At 39.2% G+C, this 17,343-nt stretch overlaps 2 protein-coding genes across 4 annotated transcripts in view; one reads left to right on the forward strand and one right to left on the reverse strand.

Annotated features, from left to right (window-relative positions):
• LOC129770586 (SLIT-ROBO Rho GTPase-activating protein 1-like) overlaps positions 1-17,343 on the reverse strand; it is a 288,922-nt gene that overhangs the window by 211,275 nt on the left and 60,304 nt on the right. For both annotated transcript variants that reach the window (XM_055773510.1, XM_055773511.1), the window contains exon 2: positions 6,060-7,467. In XM_055773510.1, coding sequence (XP_055629485.1) covers positions 6,060-6,153 — 94 coding nt within the window. In that variant the 5' untranslated portion in view covers positions 6,154-7,467. The remainder of the gene's footprint in view (positions 1-6,059; positions 7,468-17,343) is intronic.
• Positions 876-17,343, forward strand: part of LOC129770587 (intraflagellar transport protein 74 homolog) — a 97,679-nt gene continuing 81,211 nt past the window's right edge. Inside the window, exon 1 of one of the 2 annotated variants that reach the window (XM_055773519.1) lies at positions 876-1,224. The gene's annotated coding sequence lies outside the window, so the exon portion shown is untranslated. The remainder of the gene's footprint in view (positions 1,225-17,343) is intronic. The other variant, XM_055773518.1, reaches the window with a different exon arrangement.

The following is a 17,343-nucleotide window of genomic DNA, read 5'->3' on the forward strand; positions in this document are numbered from 1 at the left end:
CGTACAGCAATACTATATCCCTTCAGGTGACTTCATACTTCTGGCGGTAACTTTCCAACGAAATCAAATATCGAAAAATCCATTCAGGACAACATTTCGGAGGGCATAAACTTCCCAAAAATGCAAAGAACAAAAATTACATTTTTTGAACCTTCCAGACCGAGGTTCTCTCTTAAGGCTCGAATCATCGATACATCGATACACAATTGTTTGTTGCTCCCAAGCGTCATTCAGTGTGTTCTTTGTGTAATTTTGCTGGTTCGGGTCTATCACAAGGAGAGCAACTACGGAGTGTACAGTGTACCCAAGCTCAAGCTTAAGATCCAGCTCAAAATATAATCACTGCAAGTGATGGGAGCTTCTGATTGAATTTCCTCTCAGATCGAACGACGGAGAAATCCTTAAACCTACGCTGGCATCATCATGATGTGCCACTCAAAGTAAAATTAATTCAATGCATGTTACTTGGCTTCGGAATCTCAACGAAGGAAGCCGTCTATACAGCGTTAAGCCATCGAAGAAAAGGCGGTGTTCCAGTGACATTCCAGTCTATGAATTACGACACTTGCAAATGAATCAAACACTAGCTCTGAAAGGATTGGCGTGATTGTCGGGATAACTTGACAGCCCCCTCCACTTGTGAGAAGGTGTTAATAGTCATCTAATCCGCATTTGCTAGCAATTTGCAGCCCATTATCTGGACAAAATAATTAGCCCTATTTACCGGCAGGAGCAGCTCAAACGGCAGTAATTTCTATGTCATCTCACAATGACTCAAGTCACGAAGCATTGCACAGGTCTGACTCTGCTGTTTATTATTTCACTGTCCGCCTGTTTGGCGGAAGAAAAAACACCAAGCGCAGAGATGGAGTGTTGTGATTCGTCAATTTGTTTCCCGTGAATCGACACGTGTTTATTTCGTTAGTCAGAGCATTTAAACAAAATATATTCTGGCCCGTTTCAAGGTTTTTCGCGAGTGACCTACAAGAAGAAATCGTGGCCATTTGGAGCGGAACAGTGTTGCACAACATAACGATGAGAGCGGGCGAAAATCGAACGGTTTGTTTATGCAAACCGCCAACGACGACGTGATCGCACGAACCGGAAGAGGACTTGCAAAATCGAAATGTTTGTTTGTAAAACGTGATCGTGAAAAGTCGGTTCTCAATGTCAGTGCAATAAAACCGTAATACAAAACCTGGCCGCAGCAGCTCCCGACAGAAGGTCAGTGTGAAAATCATTCGAATCAAACGATTTAATTGTCTTTTCAATGTGTATAATCAGCGGACTCTCGGAGTTACGATGGGCCGTTTGGTTATGTGACTAGGAACTATTGAAGACTGCCGTTCCGTCATGTCCGTTGCCACTTAAGGGCAACATTTCAATCAACGCTTATTGAATTGCTTCTTAGAAGGGAGTAGAAAACACACAACACATGATAAGCGACGCTAACCCACAATTGTTAAGGTTCTGTCGGTTAAACATCGGTTTGTGGTGAAGGCGAAAGTGAATATTAGAAATTGACCTCATTTTCGAGGGTAAAGACGCATCACCCTACAACAAACACACCATCGTCTTCATCGCGTCAGCATCATCATCATATCTTTGACCGAGCGATCCAGTCGGTCAGGGAGACGACGACAACGATCTGTTGAAACAATGTAATTTATTTTGATTAAGTTCCGTCCATCCGTCCGTGGCCGTGGCGGTTCGGATGGCCGGAGAAACCGCGTGCGCTCATCAAGTGCTTGATGGCGGCACCGATGATGGGGCGAGACTCTTTCAATTGGATAAGTGGCCCTTGTGAAACGAGCGCACCCAGAAACAGCTGCATTGGTGAGATGAGCTGCCAATGCTCCGGGCTGTTAGAGAAGCCTTTGTTTCGAAATCCCGCTGTTGTCCATGAACCTTCTAAAAGAACAGGAAAATTTTATAATTTCAGGAACGCAATATCTTGGTTTTACCCGAACAGCTGTAACCCGAGATCTAGGTTGATCATTTATCACCACCGTCGAGTTGTGGCAACCTACGGTCAGTGGATCACCGGTTGACATCGTTCCGTCGTAGCCACACCAGCAACAGCAACAAATTGCTTATTTACGACCGTAAAAGCTATTCATTTCATCAACATTCAATCGCTCCTGCGGGGACAAACCATTAAAGGTCCACTCGGTTCGAGACACAGAGTTCGAGAGCGCAAAGAGGCCATTTAATCGCATTGTCTCCCTATTTTACGGCACCACTATCGTAACCGGTGAGCCATCCCCTCCCCCATTTTACCCCTTTGTGATTAGCATTTGATTGGCGGAAATTTGTATGCGGACCCCCTGAAGGGAGATGTGTTCCAATTAGTGGGGGAGACAAGACCGCCTTCGGAGATTATCAATCGGAATCCAACCGCCGATGCTGTTGTTGTTGTTATTATTGTTGCTGCTAGCGTGGTTTTTGTGGTTTATGGTTTCGGGCTGCGTTCGCAATAATTGGCAATTAATATTTTGGTTTGATCGTATTCATTGGTTGAAACCAGTGTGAGAACTCGAACTTGTTTACCGTTGATGATACGGATGGATGAAGCAGTCACACATTTTATGATTTTTAAATAACTTCTTTTATCTGCATACATTATTAATACAATCACCGTTTGAAACCAATCAACACTATTAGGCACTATAGATTGGAATTCCATGTATTCCTACCGGAAATTATGAACATTTCTAGTTCAAGTGAAGCCGCATCTATATATATATATAAATAAATGGATTTCTGTCTGTCTGTCTGTCTGTCTTTCTGTCTTTCTGTCTTTCTGTCTTTCTGTCTTTCTGTCTTTCTGTCTTTCTGTCTTTCTGTCTTTCTGTCTTTCTGTCTTTCTGTCTTTCTGTCCTTCTGTCTTTCTGTCTTTCTGTCTTTCTGTCTTTCTGTCTTTCTGTCTTTCTGTCTTTCTGTCTTTCTGTCTTTCTGTCTTTCTGTCTTTCTGTCTTTCTGTCTTTCTGTCTTTCTGTCTTTCTGTCTTTCTGTCTTTCTGTCTTTCTGTCTGTCTGATTCTTATGCACTCGGAAACTACTGAACCGATCGACATGAAAATTGGTATGTAGGGGTTTTTGGGGGACGGGGAAGATTTTCGTGACAGTTTGAGACCCCTCCCCCTCTCTAAGAAGGGGCTACCATACAAATGAAACACGAATTTATTAATTTCTCGAGAATTAATCAAGCAAATGAAACCAAATTAGGCATATGGAAACAAATTAGGCATATGGATTAGGGTGCAATGAATGTTTCTACGATGGTATGACACCCCTCCCTCCTCTGGAATGGAGAGAGGGTCCCATAAAAATAATACACATATTCCAACCAAACATGACAATTGAAAATTTTCTGAAAACTCTGAAGGAAAATGGGAACACAGGTCGGACTCGATTAACCGGAGTATTGATTTTTTTTTCACTCAGGATAATCTAATCCTCCGGATAATCGAGTCAAAACAATTTTTTTTGCATGTATTTTTCGTTTTTTGAAAATAAAAGAGGAATTTGATTTTTGATTCATCCCCTTAAAGCCAGAAAACACCTTTCTCACATGAAAAAAATTAATTTATCCATATTCTCTCAGGAGGTGATAGACGATCATATTTGATGAAAAAAATTCTCCTACGCATGTTTTCGAATTTCAACAATGACAGAGTTAAGGACATTTTTTTTTGTTTCGGACTCTGATGCTTCAAATTGGCTCTACTTTAAAAAGTACGCTACGGAAGACGATTCTGATGCTTTCATTTGGAAGATGAGAAAATTTAGTACAGGATTTAGTATAGTAGTGGAACAACTAAATTAGTGAATTTTGATAACATTTTGGAAGTAAAACACTTAAAAGTTAATAATTTTTAATGTGTTATTTTTAATTTTATCATAAAAATGTATATTAAACTAGATTGTTTCTATCAATTAAAATGAAGTTCTTTAACCGCTCCACAATTTGTTCTTTGACGCAAAACTTCTATCTTTATCAATTTGGCGGCAATATCGATATAAACAATTCCTGGTGAATGAAATCCTTCATTTTGTAATGGCCACCATCTAACATTCGTATTTTTCATAAATAACTGCATTCTACTAATCAAGTCGTTTCTTTTGATACCTATATTAGCTATTCAATATAGAATTATTATTCAAATTATTCAAAGTTTCCGAAAATCAAAAAAAAAAAAAACTTCGGATAATCGAGTCTAAAATTCTGGATAATGGAGTCCGTATACGAAAAATTCAATTACAAGCGTTGTTAGTCCATTTGATGTTTGCGCTAACGACATTGGTCTTCGTTTGAAAGTGGAAATGAATTTTAATGTGATAAAACGACCTCTTATATCGTCTTCTATCTACATAAATAAAAATGGATCGCCGAATGTGTTGATAAGAGCAAAACTCGAGAAAGGAATTGTCTGATTAAGGGCTGTCTTTATTCTATCATGTTTACTGTATCAAACATTTATTCCATGTAACGAAGAAACATGTTTTTTGCAAGTGGTTTAAAAATCTTGAACGAGAATTGTGTCTGAAAATGATCTGATATTATAATGACGAGTTTTGGTAGAAGTACTTGGAATTTCATAGTAAAAGGTAATTTTAGAGGGGAGACTAGAAGATCAATCAATGAACAGCGATTGGACCCATGAACGTGCGCTTAGTAAGAAAATGCAGATGTGATAACGAAAAATAAATTTTGAGCGGGACGAAGTTTGCCGGGTCAGCTAGTAAATTATGAATGAAAATAGTCTCTAATATATGTATGTAAGCGTATTGCTTCAGAAGCACCTTATTTCGAAAGCGATAATATAAGTTCAGAAAATAATTAAAGTATTTTCTTTAAATATTTGATATTTGATAGAATGTATGGCCAGCTTGTGTATTATTCTCGCGAGGATAAGAATGATTCATGAATCAACCATTTTTAGCTGCTTCTACGAAGCCACGCGAACCATCGGTCCTGTTTAGAGTCACAAAACCTTCTACCAGAGTTATTTATGAAATTTCCATGCATACTGAAATCATATCCGAAACGGTAAACAAACGAATTGAATATATTAATTCCGTAGTACTAAATCTAAAATGGGATCCGATACCTTTGTCAAATGTATTTTCTTCTGACATATTTTTTTTCACGATACGTTACAACCGTTCACTTCACCGAAATGGATAACCATTTGTAAACATATTTAAATTTAACCGAAGACACATGCAGATAAAATAGAGTAGGGAAAAAATGTGACTAGATTTTAAAGAGCTTCCAAAACACTGATTAAAATAAAAAATACCCTGAAAAATAATAAATATTTCATTCTCACGATTTCAATTCCCAATCTACCTGAGATTTGTTTCTCTGACTTAAATGATTTTAAATACCAAACTTTTCAAAGCAATTTGATGCAAATTAATTGCTCTAGAATGCAACCAAAACCGTCATGTTGTGATGATCGCATCGCACGAATATTCACCACCAATTTGTCCCAATGACTCGCGCATTAACTTATGACCCCATTTGTGGTTTGTTATCTGAGGTTGCACTCCGTTTATTATTGTTTTTGCTTGTAGCGTTTCATCATTTAAAATAGACATGACGAAAGCAAACGGAACATCTGGTTCCCCACAGCATAAATTATCTCGACGCGAACAGATATGCATTGCAGTGCTGCTGCCGCTGCATTCCGTCACTTTGGCAAGTGTTTACACATATGATCTCACACATGTGGTCACATCATATGCAAAAACAACACCCTACCTCTCGCATACGTACTGACCACCAGGCTCCAACTTCAATTCCGACCATTTGCGCCCGAGGTGCTCTGAAGACAACTGCAACCGGCCGGATCTAATAATAACTGCGTATGCCAAGTGTCAAATGATAGTGATATACGATCCCATTCTGGTCAGAGCAAGAGCAAGTCACGCAGTAACGAGAACGAATGATGATTAAGAGTTATACGACCCACTCTCGCGGCCCTGTTATAAACTCCAGATTGCGCTCTAAATAACCCCGGGCGGAGGACGCAATTGTCTGTCGGTACTTACTGTTGAAAAGATTGAGTTTGCGGGTCGATCCCAGCCGCCGGATGGGGCTCTTGATGTCCACATCGTTCTCGTCCATTAGCGTGACTCCGTTCATCCTGGCTTCTGGATTTGATAACGATTCACGTGCAAATAATAATAAGTTTCTCCGAATGAATTGTATAACTAGTTGTTATGAAGAAGAAAAAAAACACACAGGCTCTCTTTCTATATATGAAGCAGCCCTTTTCTGCGCGCACTTCACAATCACTTCATCAACTGCATGATCACAACCTGGCAAATGATCTCACAACAGCATCGATTTTGACATGACTGCTCCACTTGCCGCATGTAGATATGACACAATTTTCACTTCACTTCTTGCGCTTTTCCGCCCTTTCGCGCTGTGCTTTTTTTGGGGGGTTATTCGTTTGATGATCACACACACTTTGCTGGCAAAGATAGATTATTTTTATGGCTTTGAGTAGCGCGATCGATCGTAATCATCATCAGCATTAGCATTCACATTTGCAATTTGCATCACTGTTTCGCTACCATGGTTAAACACTCACGTGTGCCAAAATACTGGGAAAGCAAAACTCAAATCGCATCAATCAAAACTTAGGATTAATTAACCTGCTTGTAAACCTCACACTCTGATCCCCACACAGCGCGTTACATATAACGTGACATTTTAGTGCCACTCTCATGTGTGTGAATGTCAGCAGCAGTCGCGGGTTGAATAAACTTCACCGACGCAATAGGCGCTTGTTTTGTTTTCCGCGACTTTAAACCGGTCTTCGCCGCCGTCGCCACCGCCTTCGTCGTGTTCACAGTGACGCAATAATCTTCGCGATCCTAAAATGAGATAACTACTTTCACGGCACGGCGAAATAGTGAACGCCCCCCTCTGGTAGTGGCCCGGTTATGATCCACCGGCACGTTACGGTTACCAACTCCCGAATGTAATTCTATGCCCACACGCGTTCGCGAGGCAAAGCAAACCAAAAAACGTGTCTCAACGGCTCGACGGTCGCCAAACTAGTGAGAAGGAACAGGCCAGACCAGGCTCTTGAGCCAGACCAGGGCTGTGTGGTTGTATGCGCCGACGTTGTTGCGGTTGGTGTTGTTGTTGCTGTTGCCGATGGACGGTTTTAACGACGTTGTCTTCTTGTCTATCTCTAACTTCGGGGTATGCAGTAAAGGATTCTAACGCCGCAACGTGGGGTCCCTCTGCTGCGGTGCGGTGTGTATAATTCTATTAGCGCTGCTGTTTTGTTGCCTCTGCTGAGGGCGATGATTCGTCGTACGCAAATATGTCGGGCCGGTCAGAAATGCCGTAAACAAACATACGCGAGGTCGTTTCGAGCAAGCCCGGGGTGTAGATAGATTTGCCGCCGCGGGTGCCCCGCTTTCTGGCTGAAATATCACACTGAAATTAAAAAAGAGAATGTAATTAGAACATACACTGGAGAGAGAGAGATTAGAGAAAAGTACTGTAAATTACGCAATTAGTGGGAAGGAAGAAAAACAAATGCCGCTTTGTACTTGAAAGTGTGTAGTAAAGGTTATCTAATTAAAATTATTCTCTCGAGCACAAATCCCACAAAAATAAACTATTTGCCTTCAGATTTCGTTTTTGGATTCAACAGCCAAGGCAGCTTTTCTTCAGACACTCCTTCCAAACGTTATTCCTAACCGGGGGATAATGAGCAATTGTACACGCTAGGGTGATAAAAACTTTTCAATTTTTCAATTAATTCATAATGGGTCTTTAGTTTTTTGACGTAGGATTACGTCTTTCGAGAATATATTGGGAATGCAAATTGTAAAACGGACAGTCGGTCGATTCGCGAAAATTGTTCAATTGCGAATTTACAATATTGCGTTTAATTGTTTGATTACAATAAAGAAAATTATATATTTTACTAACAGACCCGGCATACGTTGTTCTGCCGTACAAATTATTCCTAGTGAATATTTTGGCTGTTCAATAAAAAATAACTGATGTATTGTAAGTGTGTTTAAATGTTTTAATGATCTATAAAATTGATCGTTTGGGATCGATGAAGGATAGATTCCACTTGGATATCGAACAGATACGTGAAGGTTTGATCGTGGAAAAGTGCGTTTCCCGAACCCGAGTGTGATGTGGAGATGGAGATGAGATCTATGATACACAGAGAAATGGAACGCTTTAGACGATGACCGGTGACAAAAATTTAAAAAAAAACTCAAAAAAAGATTGTTTTTTGATATATTTTATTATCGTAACTGACATGCTTAATCTTTTTAACCCTTTCCCGTACAACATCGAGTCTCACTCGTGGGTACTTGAATAACATAGGGCGCTAGATGGCTCAGCAGACTAGTGAAATCACTTGATGTGTGACGTATTAAATAATAGGGAAAGGGGTTAATGTTCAATGTAAAGTGAAAAAAGTGATATATTTTTGTTGTAAAATGGAAAAATAAAATAAATAAAATTAATTAGCATTCCATTGAATTGATATCCAGGTGATGGAAAATACGCGCTGCCGTTTTTAGTATGGACGGCAAAATTTCTGAGTGCTTGGTCCTGTTCATGCTTTTCGAAGAACGCCTTGTACATTTTCCATCTGCCATGCAAGGTGATAAAAGATTTAGATCACCACGTAGGCAATGAACTATGTTTGTGGTAGCAATATCGAACAGTCACCCATATTCCGGAATTCGATTGCTTTGAATCTCGATCGGATCTTACGATTCGTCCTTTTGCATTCTGAAGTCCGATCGACCCCAATTAATTTGTGCTATGAAAGGCAAGATTGCCACGCCTTAGCGTAAAATAAACATCAAAATAATTAATTCGTATTGCTGGAGCAATTTACTCTCTATCTTATTAGCAGACACGAAAGCAGTTCTAAATTGCTAAAATTTTAATTAAAATCATTACTCGATGTTGTTTGAATACTTTGAAGACAGTCCTAACTTAAAGTTCCTTCTATAAATATATTTGAATTTCCGCCAAAACTTTATCCATATTATAAAATCATTATCAGAACCAATTTGTGAATGTGTTTTCCTGTTACACAGAACACATATTAGAGACTATCTTCTTTTATTCCGTAGAGTCCTTGGTGGATCACACCATTGAGGGAGATGGCGGATCCTTCGACTGAAGGAGGGCTAGATTTTGATAGCTCAGGAATCTGGATACTCATTGCATTTTGGTCTTATGGAAGCCCAAACTTGGTATACTATCTCAGCACAAACTGGATTTATTGCGATGCTTTACGGTTACACCTTGGAAATAGGGATTGTTAACCGGTATTACCGTTACCGGTTTTACCGGTAATACCGGGTCATTTTTCATTACCGAATTACCGTTCGCTTAGTAAGCGATCGATCGTGAATTCAAAACTCACGGCTCTCATTGACCATCTTTGTTGTTACAGAATAGCTACGTCCACGCAACAATCATCAGCGATGGAGATCGATCCACAGTCGAAATAAGATCGATTCATCCATACAACTGCTCTGCTCTGCAAGATACATCGGGCTGCTGTTCTATAAATAACGCAACAATGATCAATCAACTGTCTCCGCTGTCCGGTGGTCTAGCTGGATAATGGAAGAACAGAAAGAATACTCTTACGCCTAAATGGCTACTGTGTGAATGTACCATATGTAATGGTATAGGAGGAGTACTGGCGAATGGCAACTAATTATAGATATGATAACCATGTGACATGTACCCGATTAAAATTCGGCTCTGTTACAGCAAAAATGCTAATGAGCCTCAAATAAATAAATGGGATAAAAAAAAAGAATCCGGATGGAATAGGGAATCTATTACATTTCACACTTGCACAACATTTGCGCTGTCGGTCGCGAGCAGTCCTTTTTTCATTTATAAGTTTTGTTCTAAAAGCGTGTTTATTTCACCCGATAATTCTGTACCATTTTCGCCATTGAGTTATTTTTCACAAAAAAAAACTCATTGTTGAATTGCATGGCAAGGCTGCCACATTTGCACAACTCGATCGGATTTCAGAATACAGAAGAACAGTTGTTCAGTAAATGAATCTGGGATTTCCGAGGAAATGACTCTATCCTAAAAACCAAAAATGTGCGTATGAGATCATTCAACCGAATACACACAGCATCATGCTGGGCGGAACACGTGTAATTTTGTAATAGAGCTCATTAAAGACATCATTTCTTTTGTTTGAACACAGGTGCTGTCGTTTGAACAAAGGCTGTGTCGGTGTTTCTCATGATAGCGTTCCGAAAGTGAATGTATTCTGTTGATTATGTCATAGGAATCACTGTCGTTCGCTTCCTATCTTTGCGTATATGTTGACCATGGATAATTGGCGCAGCTTAAGATGTTGTCCTGACTGCGTCAATTCATCAAATGACACATATAAGAATCTATATCTTTTGTTCGCGTCGTCTCCTCCAACCACATGTTTAAAAATATTACAGCGCGGACTCGACTATATACAGTTTTTGATTTCTTTTCATTGTATACAATCGAATCCAGTATATAATCGAGTCAAACATTTTTTTTGCATGTATTTTTTGTTTTTTGAAAACAAAAAAAAGGAATTTGATTTTTGATTGATCCCCTTAATGTCAGAAAACACCTTTCTCACATGAAAAAAAATCAATTTATCCAGATTCTCTCAGAAGGTGATAGACGATCATATTTGATGAAAAAATCCTCCTACGCATATGTTCGATTTTCAACAATGACAGAGTTATAGAACTTTTGTTTCGGACTCTGTTGCCTCAAACTGGCTCTACATTAAAAAGTACGCTACGGAAGACGATTCTGATGAAAGTATTGAAATTGAAGACGAGAAAATTTAGTATACGATATAGTAATGGAACAACTAAATTAGTGGATTTTAATAACATTTTGGAAGTGATACACTAAAAAGTTAATAATTTTGAATGTGTTATTATTAATATTATCCTAAAAATTTATATTAAACTAGATTGTTTCTATCAATTAAATTGAAGTTCTTTAACCGCTCTACAATGTGTTCTTTGACGCACTACTTCTATCTCTCTTAATTTGGCTGCAATATCGATATAAACAATTCCTGGTAAAAATTCAAGCAAAATCTTCAAAAATCACGATTTTTACCCCACTGTACATGTAATAGCCACTTAAACTTCACCTAAACTTTACGTAACCTACATTTCTTCATAAAATAAGTCATATTTGAAATTTTCCAAACTGTAAATAATCGAGTCCAAAATTATATATAATCGAATCACATAGGTATAATCGAGTCTGTATATTATCGAGTCCGACCTGTAATTCAAAATAAATCATTACTCTCAATGACATTCTTAATGATTGAAGTAAATGTGACAATTGAACAACAACGATTGAAGTAACTGTGTCTACAAACGTGTTCACCAGTCGGTTTTTATCAGGATTGAGCGCAATAGCGTGATTGTTACTTCGCATTCCGAACATATGTATGCTTAGAATAATTTCAATAATTAATTGTGCTCATCCAAAAAGGCTTCCAGCTCGCCGGCGATGCACCTAGCTTTGGTCGAATTGAGTTTACCTGCGTATGTATGGGGTGAAAGCTCGATGAAGAGGAAGAAGTGCCATCTAGCATTTAACAACGTAAATAAATTCGTCCTGTTTAAAAAACGAACGACGGATTATTTATTCGATATTGTTTATATAAAAATACAAATAATGCAATTAGAAATAGGAGATAGGGGTGCATATTGGTTATTTATATATTTTTTCAAAACATATTCATGCAAAAAATACAAAAAAAAAATAATTGAGAAAAAAAAATTTGCATGGGACCACCCAAATCGGTATTAATCGGTATCATATATAGTTTACGACCTATACTCATGCCTACCAAGTTTTTGAGTATAATTCCATTAAAATCGGTCGAGCCGTTTCGGAGGAGTTCAACCACGAGCATCGTGACACGTGATTTTTATATCAAATCAAGGTCACACAACTCCGGAAGCTTGATTGGGATGTTTTCACGATCCACCATACAGCCCAGACCTGGCACCAAGCGATTACCACCTTTTCTCGCAGAAATTGGGATCAAGAGAGAATTGTAAAAGTTTATTGCTAGAATTTTCGTCAATAAGAACCAAGGCTTCTATGAGAGAGGCATAGACCTAAATCGGGCAATCCGAAGCATATAAAAAAAGTTTTGAATTTCACACAAGAATAATTGATTACTTTTTCTCCAACCTATTATTTTACACAATTTTATATGTAATCACAATCACACAAATCACACTTTTTTATTAGCGACCATCTTCCTATTATTTCATAATAGGTAATCTATGGCGGATTACCAACTCCCTCCACTTCATGGCAACCCTGGTGGAATTCTCAATTGCGCAACTTACGAAATGTACTGCGTGAGTCGCGCAAACGTTTTCTGAATACCTAAACTATCGACAACCAAAACAGTCTCAGAATAATCGAGCTGCAGTATAACGAAATCTTAAAGTCTAGCCACGAGAAATACGTGAAACAAACGGAAGCAAACCTGAAGCGAACCCCGTTGTAATTCTGGAAGTTTGTAAAATCACAGCGATCAGGTAACCGTAAAAATCAATGGGATCACTGCTAGCACCCCTCTTGAAGTTGCTAACCTTTTTGCGAAGTTCTTCAAATCTGTCTACAACTAAAATTCTCCACCACTTAGCCCAATGAGTTTCAATCGCATATAGGCATATGACCAGTGTTGCCACATTTTAATCTGTACCAGAGGGGTTAAAAATCATTGTCATCTGTATTTTTTTTCCAAAAATCTGTACCATCGAAAATATTCGTTGTATAGAAAAAAAAAATTATTGGCATGGAAAAATATTTAAAAAATACAAAAATACACTCGACAGTTGCCGAGGAGTGAGGCATAGTGAGAACGTTACAAACAAAACATCGAAGCGCCGAAGATGCGAGCGAACCTTATCCAATTTTCCACCAACCCCGCACATGCACATCTTGTACATTCCTATTGTGTTAGGTGTACCGGTAAGCTTCTTCGCTTTTACAACAAATGGCGTAACTTGATTATTTTTCCAGTGAATCAAATTTCCAGACATTCGTTGGAAAGCTACTGTCATTGCACGTCTTTTTCTGTATATGTCAAAAAGTTGAAGTTTAGTACAGCATAGTTTTTTGTCACGTTCCTACCAACGAGAGTGTTTTTGTGGGGAGTGTTACTTCATTACTTCAATATGAAGAAAACAGCTGCGGAAAGTCATCGCATTTTGGTGAAAGTTTATGGTGACCATGCTCCAACTGAGCGAACGTGTCAGACATGGTTTGCACGGTTTGTTATTTTTTGTTTTTGTTAATTCGTTTATTTTTACAGGCTCAGTTACATAGGTTTAAAGAAGCCAAACTCGTAACTCGGGCCCGAAGGGAGTTTTCTAAATTCGATCTGGCGACAAGATATAGCTCGCACGACCAAACAACGTGTTCGATATCGTGATAACCATGGCCACAAACGCAGAGATTGCTGTCGGCAAGCTTGAAACGAAAAAGTAGCGCATCTAAAGAACAGTGATTGGACATGAGTCGGGAGAAGGTCCGAATAAAGTCCCGACTCAAGTCCAGACTTTTGAACCATGGTTTGAGGCTAACCTTAGGGATAATCGAGTGGAACCACCGGCCCAATTCATCTTCGTTCCACTTGCGCTGCCAGTTGGCGATGGTATTTTTACGGATTACAGAATAAAATTCATTGAAGGCGATTTGACGCTGATAAATATCGCCTTCAATTGCACCTACCTTTGCTAATGAGTCAGACCTCTCATTGCCCGGAATGGTGAAGGGACCCAGACAAAGGTAATGACATAACAGCGTCTGGATAAAGCACTCAAAATTTCTCGTATTCTCTCAAGGAAGTACGGCGAGTACTTTTCCGGCCTCACTGAACGGATAGCTTCGACAGAGCTAAGACTATCCGTTACAATGTAATAGTGTTCAAGAGGTCGTGAGGCGACGCTGTCCAGCGCCCAGTGTATTGCTGCCAATTCAGCAATATACACTGAACAAGGATTCCGAAGACTGTGGGAGGTGCTTAATATTTCGTTGAACACTCCAAATCCTGTGGACTCATTCATAGAGGACCCATCAGTACATATTATCACAATTGATACGCCCATACTTTGCATTGAAGATCGTAGAAGCGATCCCCGATCGAAGATAATCTGGAATTTCATGGATTTTCTCCTTCATGAACAGATCAAAATGTACAGAGGAATTGATGTACTCAGGAAAACAAACACGGTTGGGAATATACGAAGAAGGAACAACCTGCATGGAGATGAATTTATTCTATGAACTCATGAATCTAGAATGAAAATTTAGCTCGATCAACTGCTCAAAATTTCCGATCACCAATGGGTTCATAACCTTACACCGGATGAGGAACCGAAGAAATAATAAATTGAAGCGATCTTTGAGTGGGAGTACGCCTGCCAAAACCTCGAGACTCATGGTACGCGTTGAGGGCATACATCCCAACGCAATACGAAGACAAAGATACTGAATTCGCTCGAGTTTAATGAGGTGTATTCTGGCAGCTGATTGAAAACAGAAACTGCCATACTTCATCACTGAGAGCATAGTTGTTCGATACAACATTATAAGATCTTCTGGATGGGCTCTCCACCAGGTGCCGGTAATTGTGCGGAGAAAGTTTATTCTTTGTTGGCATATTTTACTCAGATACCTAATATGGGCCCCCCAAGTACATTTGGAGTCGAACCAGACCCCAAGATACTTGAATGACATAGCATGAGTGATCGGTTTACCCAAAAGTTAAAGCTTTGGTTTTGCTGGTCTATGCTTCCTAGAAAAAACCACCATCTCTGTTTTCTCCGTGGAGAATTCGATTCCTAGCCCAATGACCCAGGTTGATAAATTGTTCAAAGTATCTTGTAACGGTTCTTGCAGGTCGGATTCGTTTGATCCTACGACAGACACCACTCCATCATCTGCAAGTTGTCTTAGGCTGCAATTTTGTGTAAGGCAATTGTCGATGTCGCTCACATAGAAGTTGTACAAAAGGGTTTTGCACGGTTTAAAAGTGGTAATTTTGACATGGAAGACGATGAACGTTCCGGACCGCCAAAACAGTTTGAAGATTGGAGGCTTTACTCGGTTAAGATCCGTCACAAACGCAAGAAGAACTTGCAGACACACTTGGAGAAGCTCAACAAATCATATCCGATCGTTTAAAAGCAACAGGAATAATCCGAAAGATAAGACATTGGGTGCCGTGTGAATTGATGCCACGAGACGTCGAACGCCGTTTTTCACGTGCGAACAACTGCTCCAACGGCATAAAAGAAAAGTTTTTTTTGCATCGATCGTTACTGGCGTTACTGGGTTCATTACGACAATCCTAAACGTCGGGTAATGTATGGATACCCCGGCCATCCATTAACAACGACGGCCGCGCGGAATATTCACGGCCAGAATGTTATGCTGTCTATTTGGTGGGATCAGCTGGGTGTGGTGTACTATGAGCTGCTAAAACCGAATGAAACCATTACGGATAACCTCTACCGACGACAATTGATGTGTTTGAGCCGTGCACTTAAGGAAAAAGGGCCACAATACGAGCAAAGACATGATAAAGTTATTTTGAAGCACGACAATGTTCGGCCGCATGTCTGCGAAACCGGTCAAAACATACTTGGAAACGCTGAAATGGGAGGTCCTATCCCACTCGCCGTATTCTCCAGACTCCGTCCGATTACTACCTTTTTCGATCGATGCAACATGGACTGGTTGACCAACACTTCTTTAATTTTGATGAAGTCAAAAATTGGTTCGATTCGTGGTTAACCGACAAACCGGCCAATTATTTCCACAAAGGGGTCCATGGATTATCAGAAAAATGGGAAAAAGTTGTGACTAGCGATGGGCAATACTTTGAATATAAAATTTCTAATCAATTTTGCAGAATAAAGCATTAATTGTTGATAAAAAAGGAAACTTACCGGTACACCTATCATTATACTACCAAATCACTTTGTCGTAACTTTTAAAAGTAATTGTGAATGTCTGCATAAATTGAAAATATATTCATATTTCATGCTAATGAGGAAAAAAAAAAGGAAAATCTGATTGCAGATGTTCTATTTGAAGGAATTAATTTTTTTGAATTTTTATTTTTTTCCGAAAGTCATCTCAGTTTGAACCCTTATTTATATACTCGTACTAGCTGACCCGGCAAACGTTGTCCTGCCATATAATGTATTTCTAGAGAATATTTTGGTTGGTAAAAATAACGAATATATTTCAAAAGAGTTTGTATGTTATCGTTCAGACATATGCGTACCTCTTATTTTCGAATTTTCCCTTTTTATTTTAAATAGCCTTCTTATATATAAAGATATGCATTAGAGCGCCAATGGATGTATGGGAAAAAAGTTACCCTCGAATTTTGAAAGGGGGGTGGGGTGGAGAGTACCACCATCATATAAACATTTATTGCATCCTAAAACCTCTATATGCCTAATTTGGTTTTATTTGCTTGATTAATTCTTGCGTAATGCATAAATTTGTGTTTCATTTGTATGGCAGCCCCCCTAAGAGAAAGGTTAGGAATATCTAACCACCGTAAAAACATTTATTGCACCTTAAAACCTAAACATGCCAAATTTGGTTTCATTTGCTTGATTAATTCTCGAATAATGCAGAAATTTGTGTTTCATTTGTATGGCAGCCCCCCTTAGAGAGGGGGAGGGGTCTCAAACTATCACGAAAACCTTCCCCGGCCCCAAAAACCCCTACATACCAATTTTCATGTCGATCGGTTCAGTAGATTCCGAGTCCATAAGAATCAGACAGACAGACAGACAGAAATTCATTTTATATATATAGATTACTAGCTAACCCGGCAAACTTCGTCCCGCCCATTTACTTGATTAATTCTCGAGTAATGCAGAAATTTATGTTTTATTTGTATGGCAGCCACCCCTAAGAGAGGGGGGAGGGGTATCTAACCACCATAGAAACATTCATTGTACCCTAAAACCTCCACATGCCAAATTTGGTTTCATTTGCTTGATTAATTCTCGAGTAATGCAGAAATTTGTGTTTCATTTGTATGGCAGCCCCCCCTTTGAGTGGGGGAAGGACTGTCTAACCATCATAGAAACATTTATTGCACCCTAAAACTTTCACATGCCAACTTTGGTTTCGTTTGATTGATTAATTTCCGAGTAATGCAAAAAATTGTGTTTCATTTGTATGGCAGCCCCCTCTAAGAGAGGGGGAAGGAGTATCTTATCA

This window comes from Toxorhynchites rutilus, chromosome 2 (genome assembly GCF_029784135.1).
Source record: "Toxorhynchites rutilus septentrionalis strain SRP chromosome 2, ASM2978413v1, whole genome shotgun sequence".
Taxonomy (NCBI): Eukaryota; Metazoa; Arthropoda; class Insecta; order Diptera; family Culicidae; genus Toxorhynchites; species Toxorhynchites rutilus.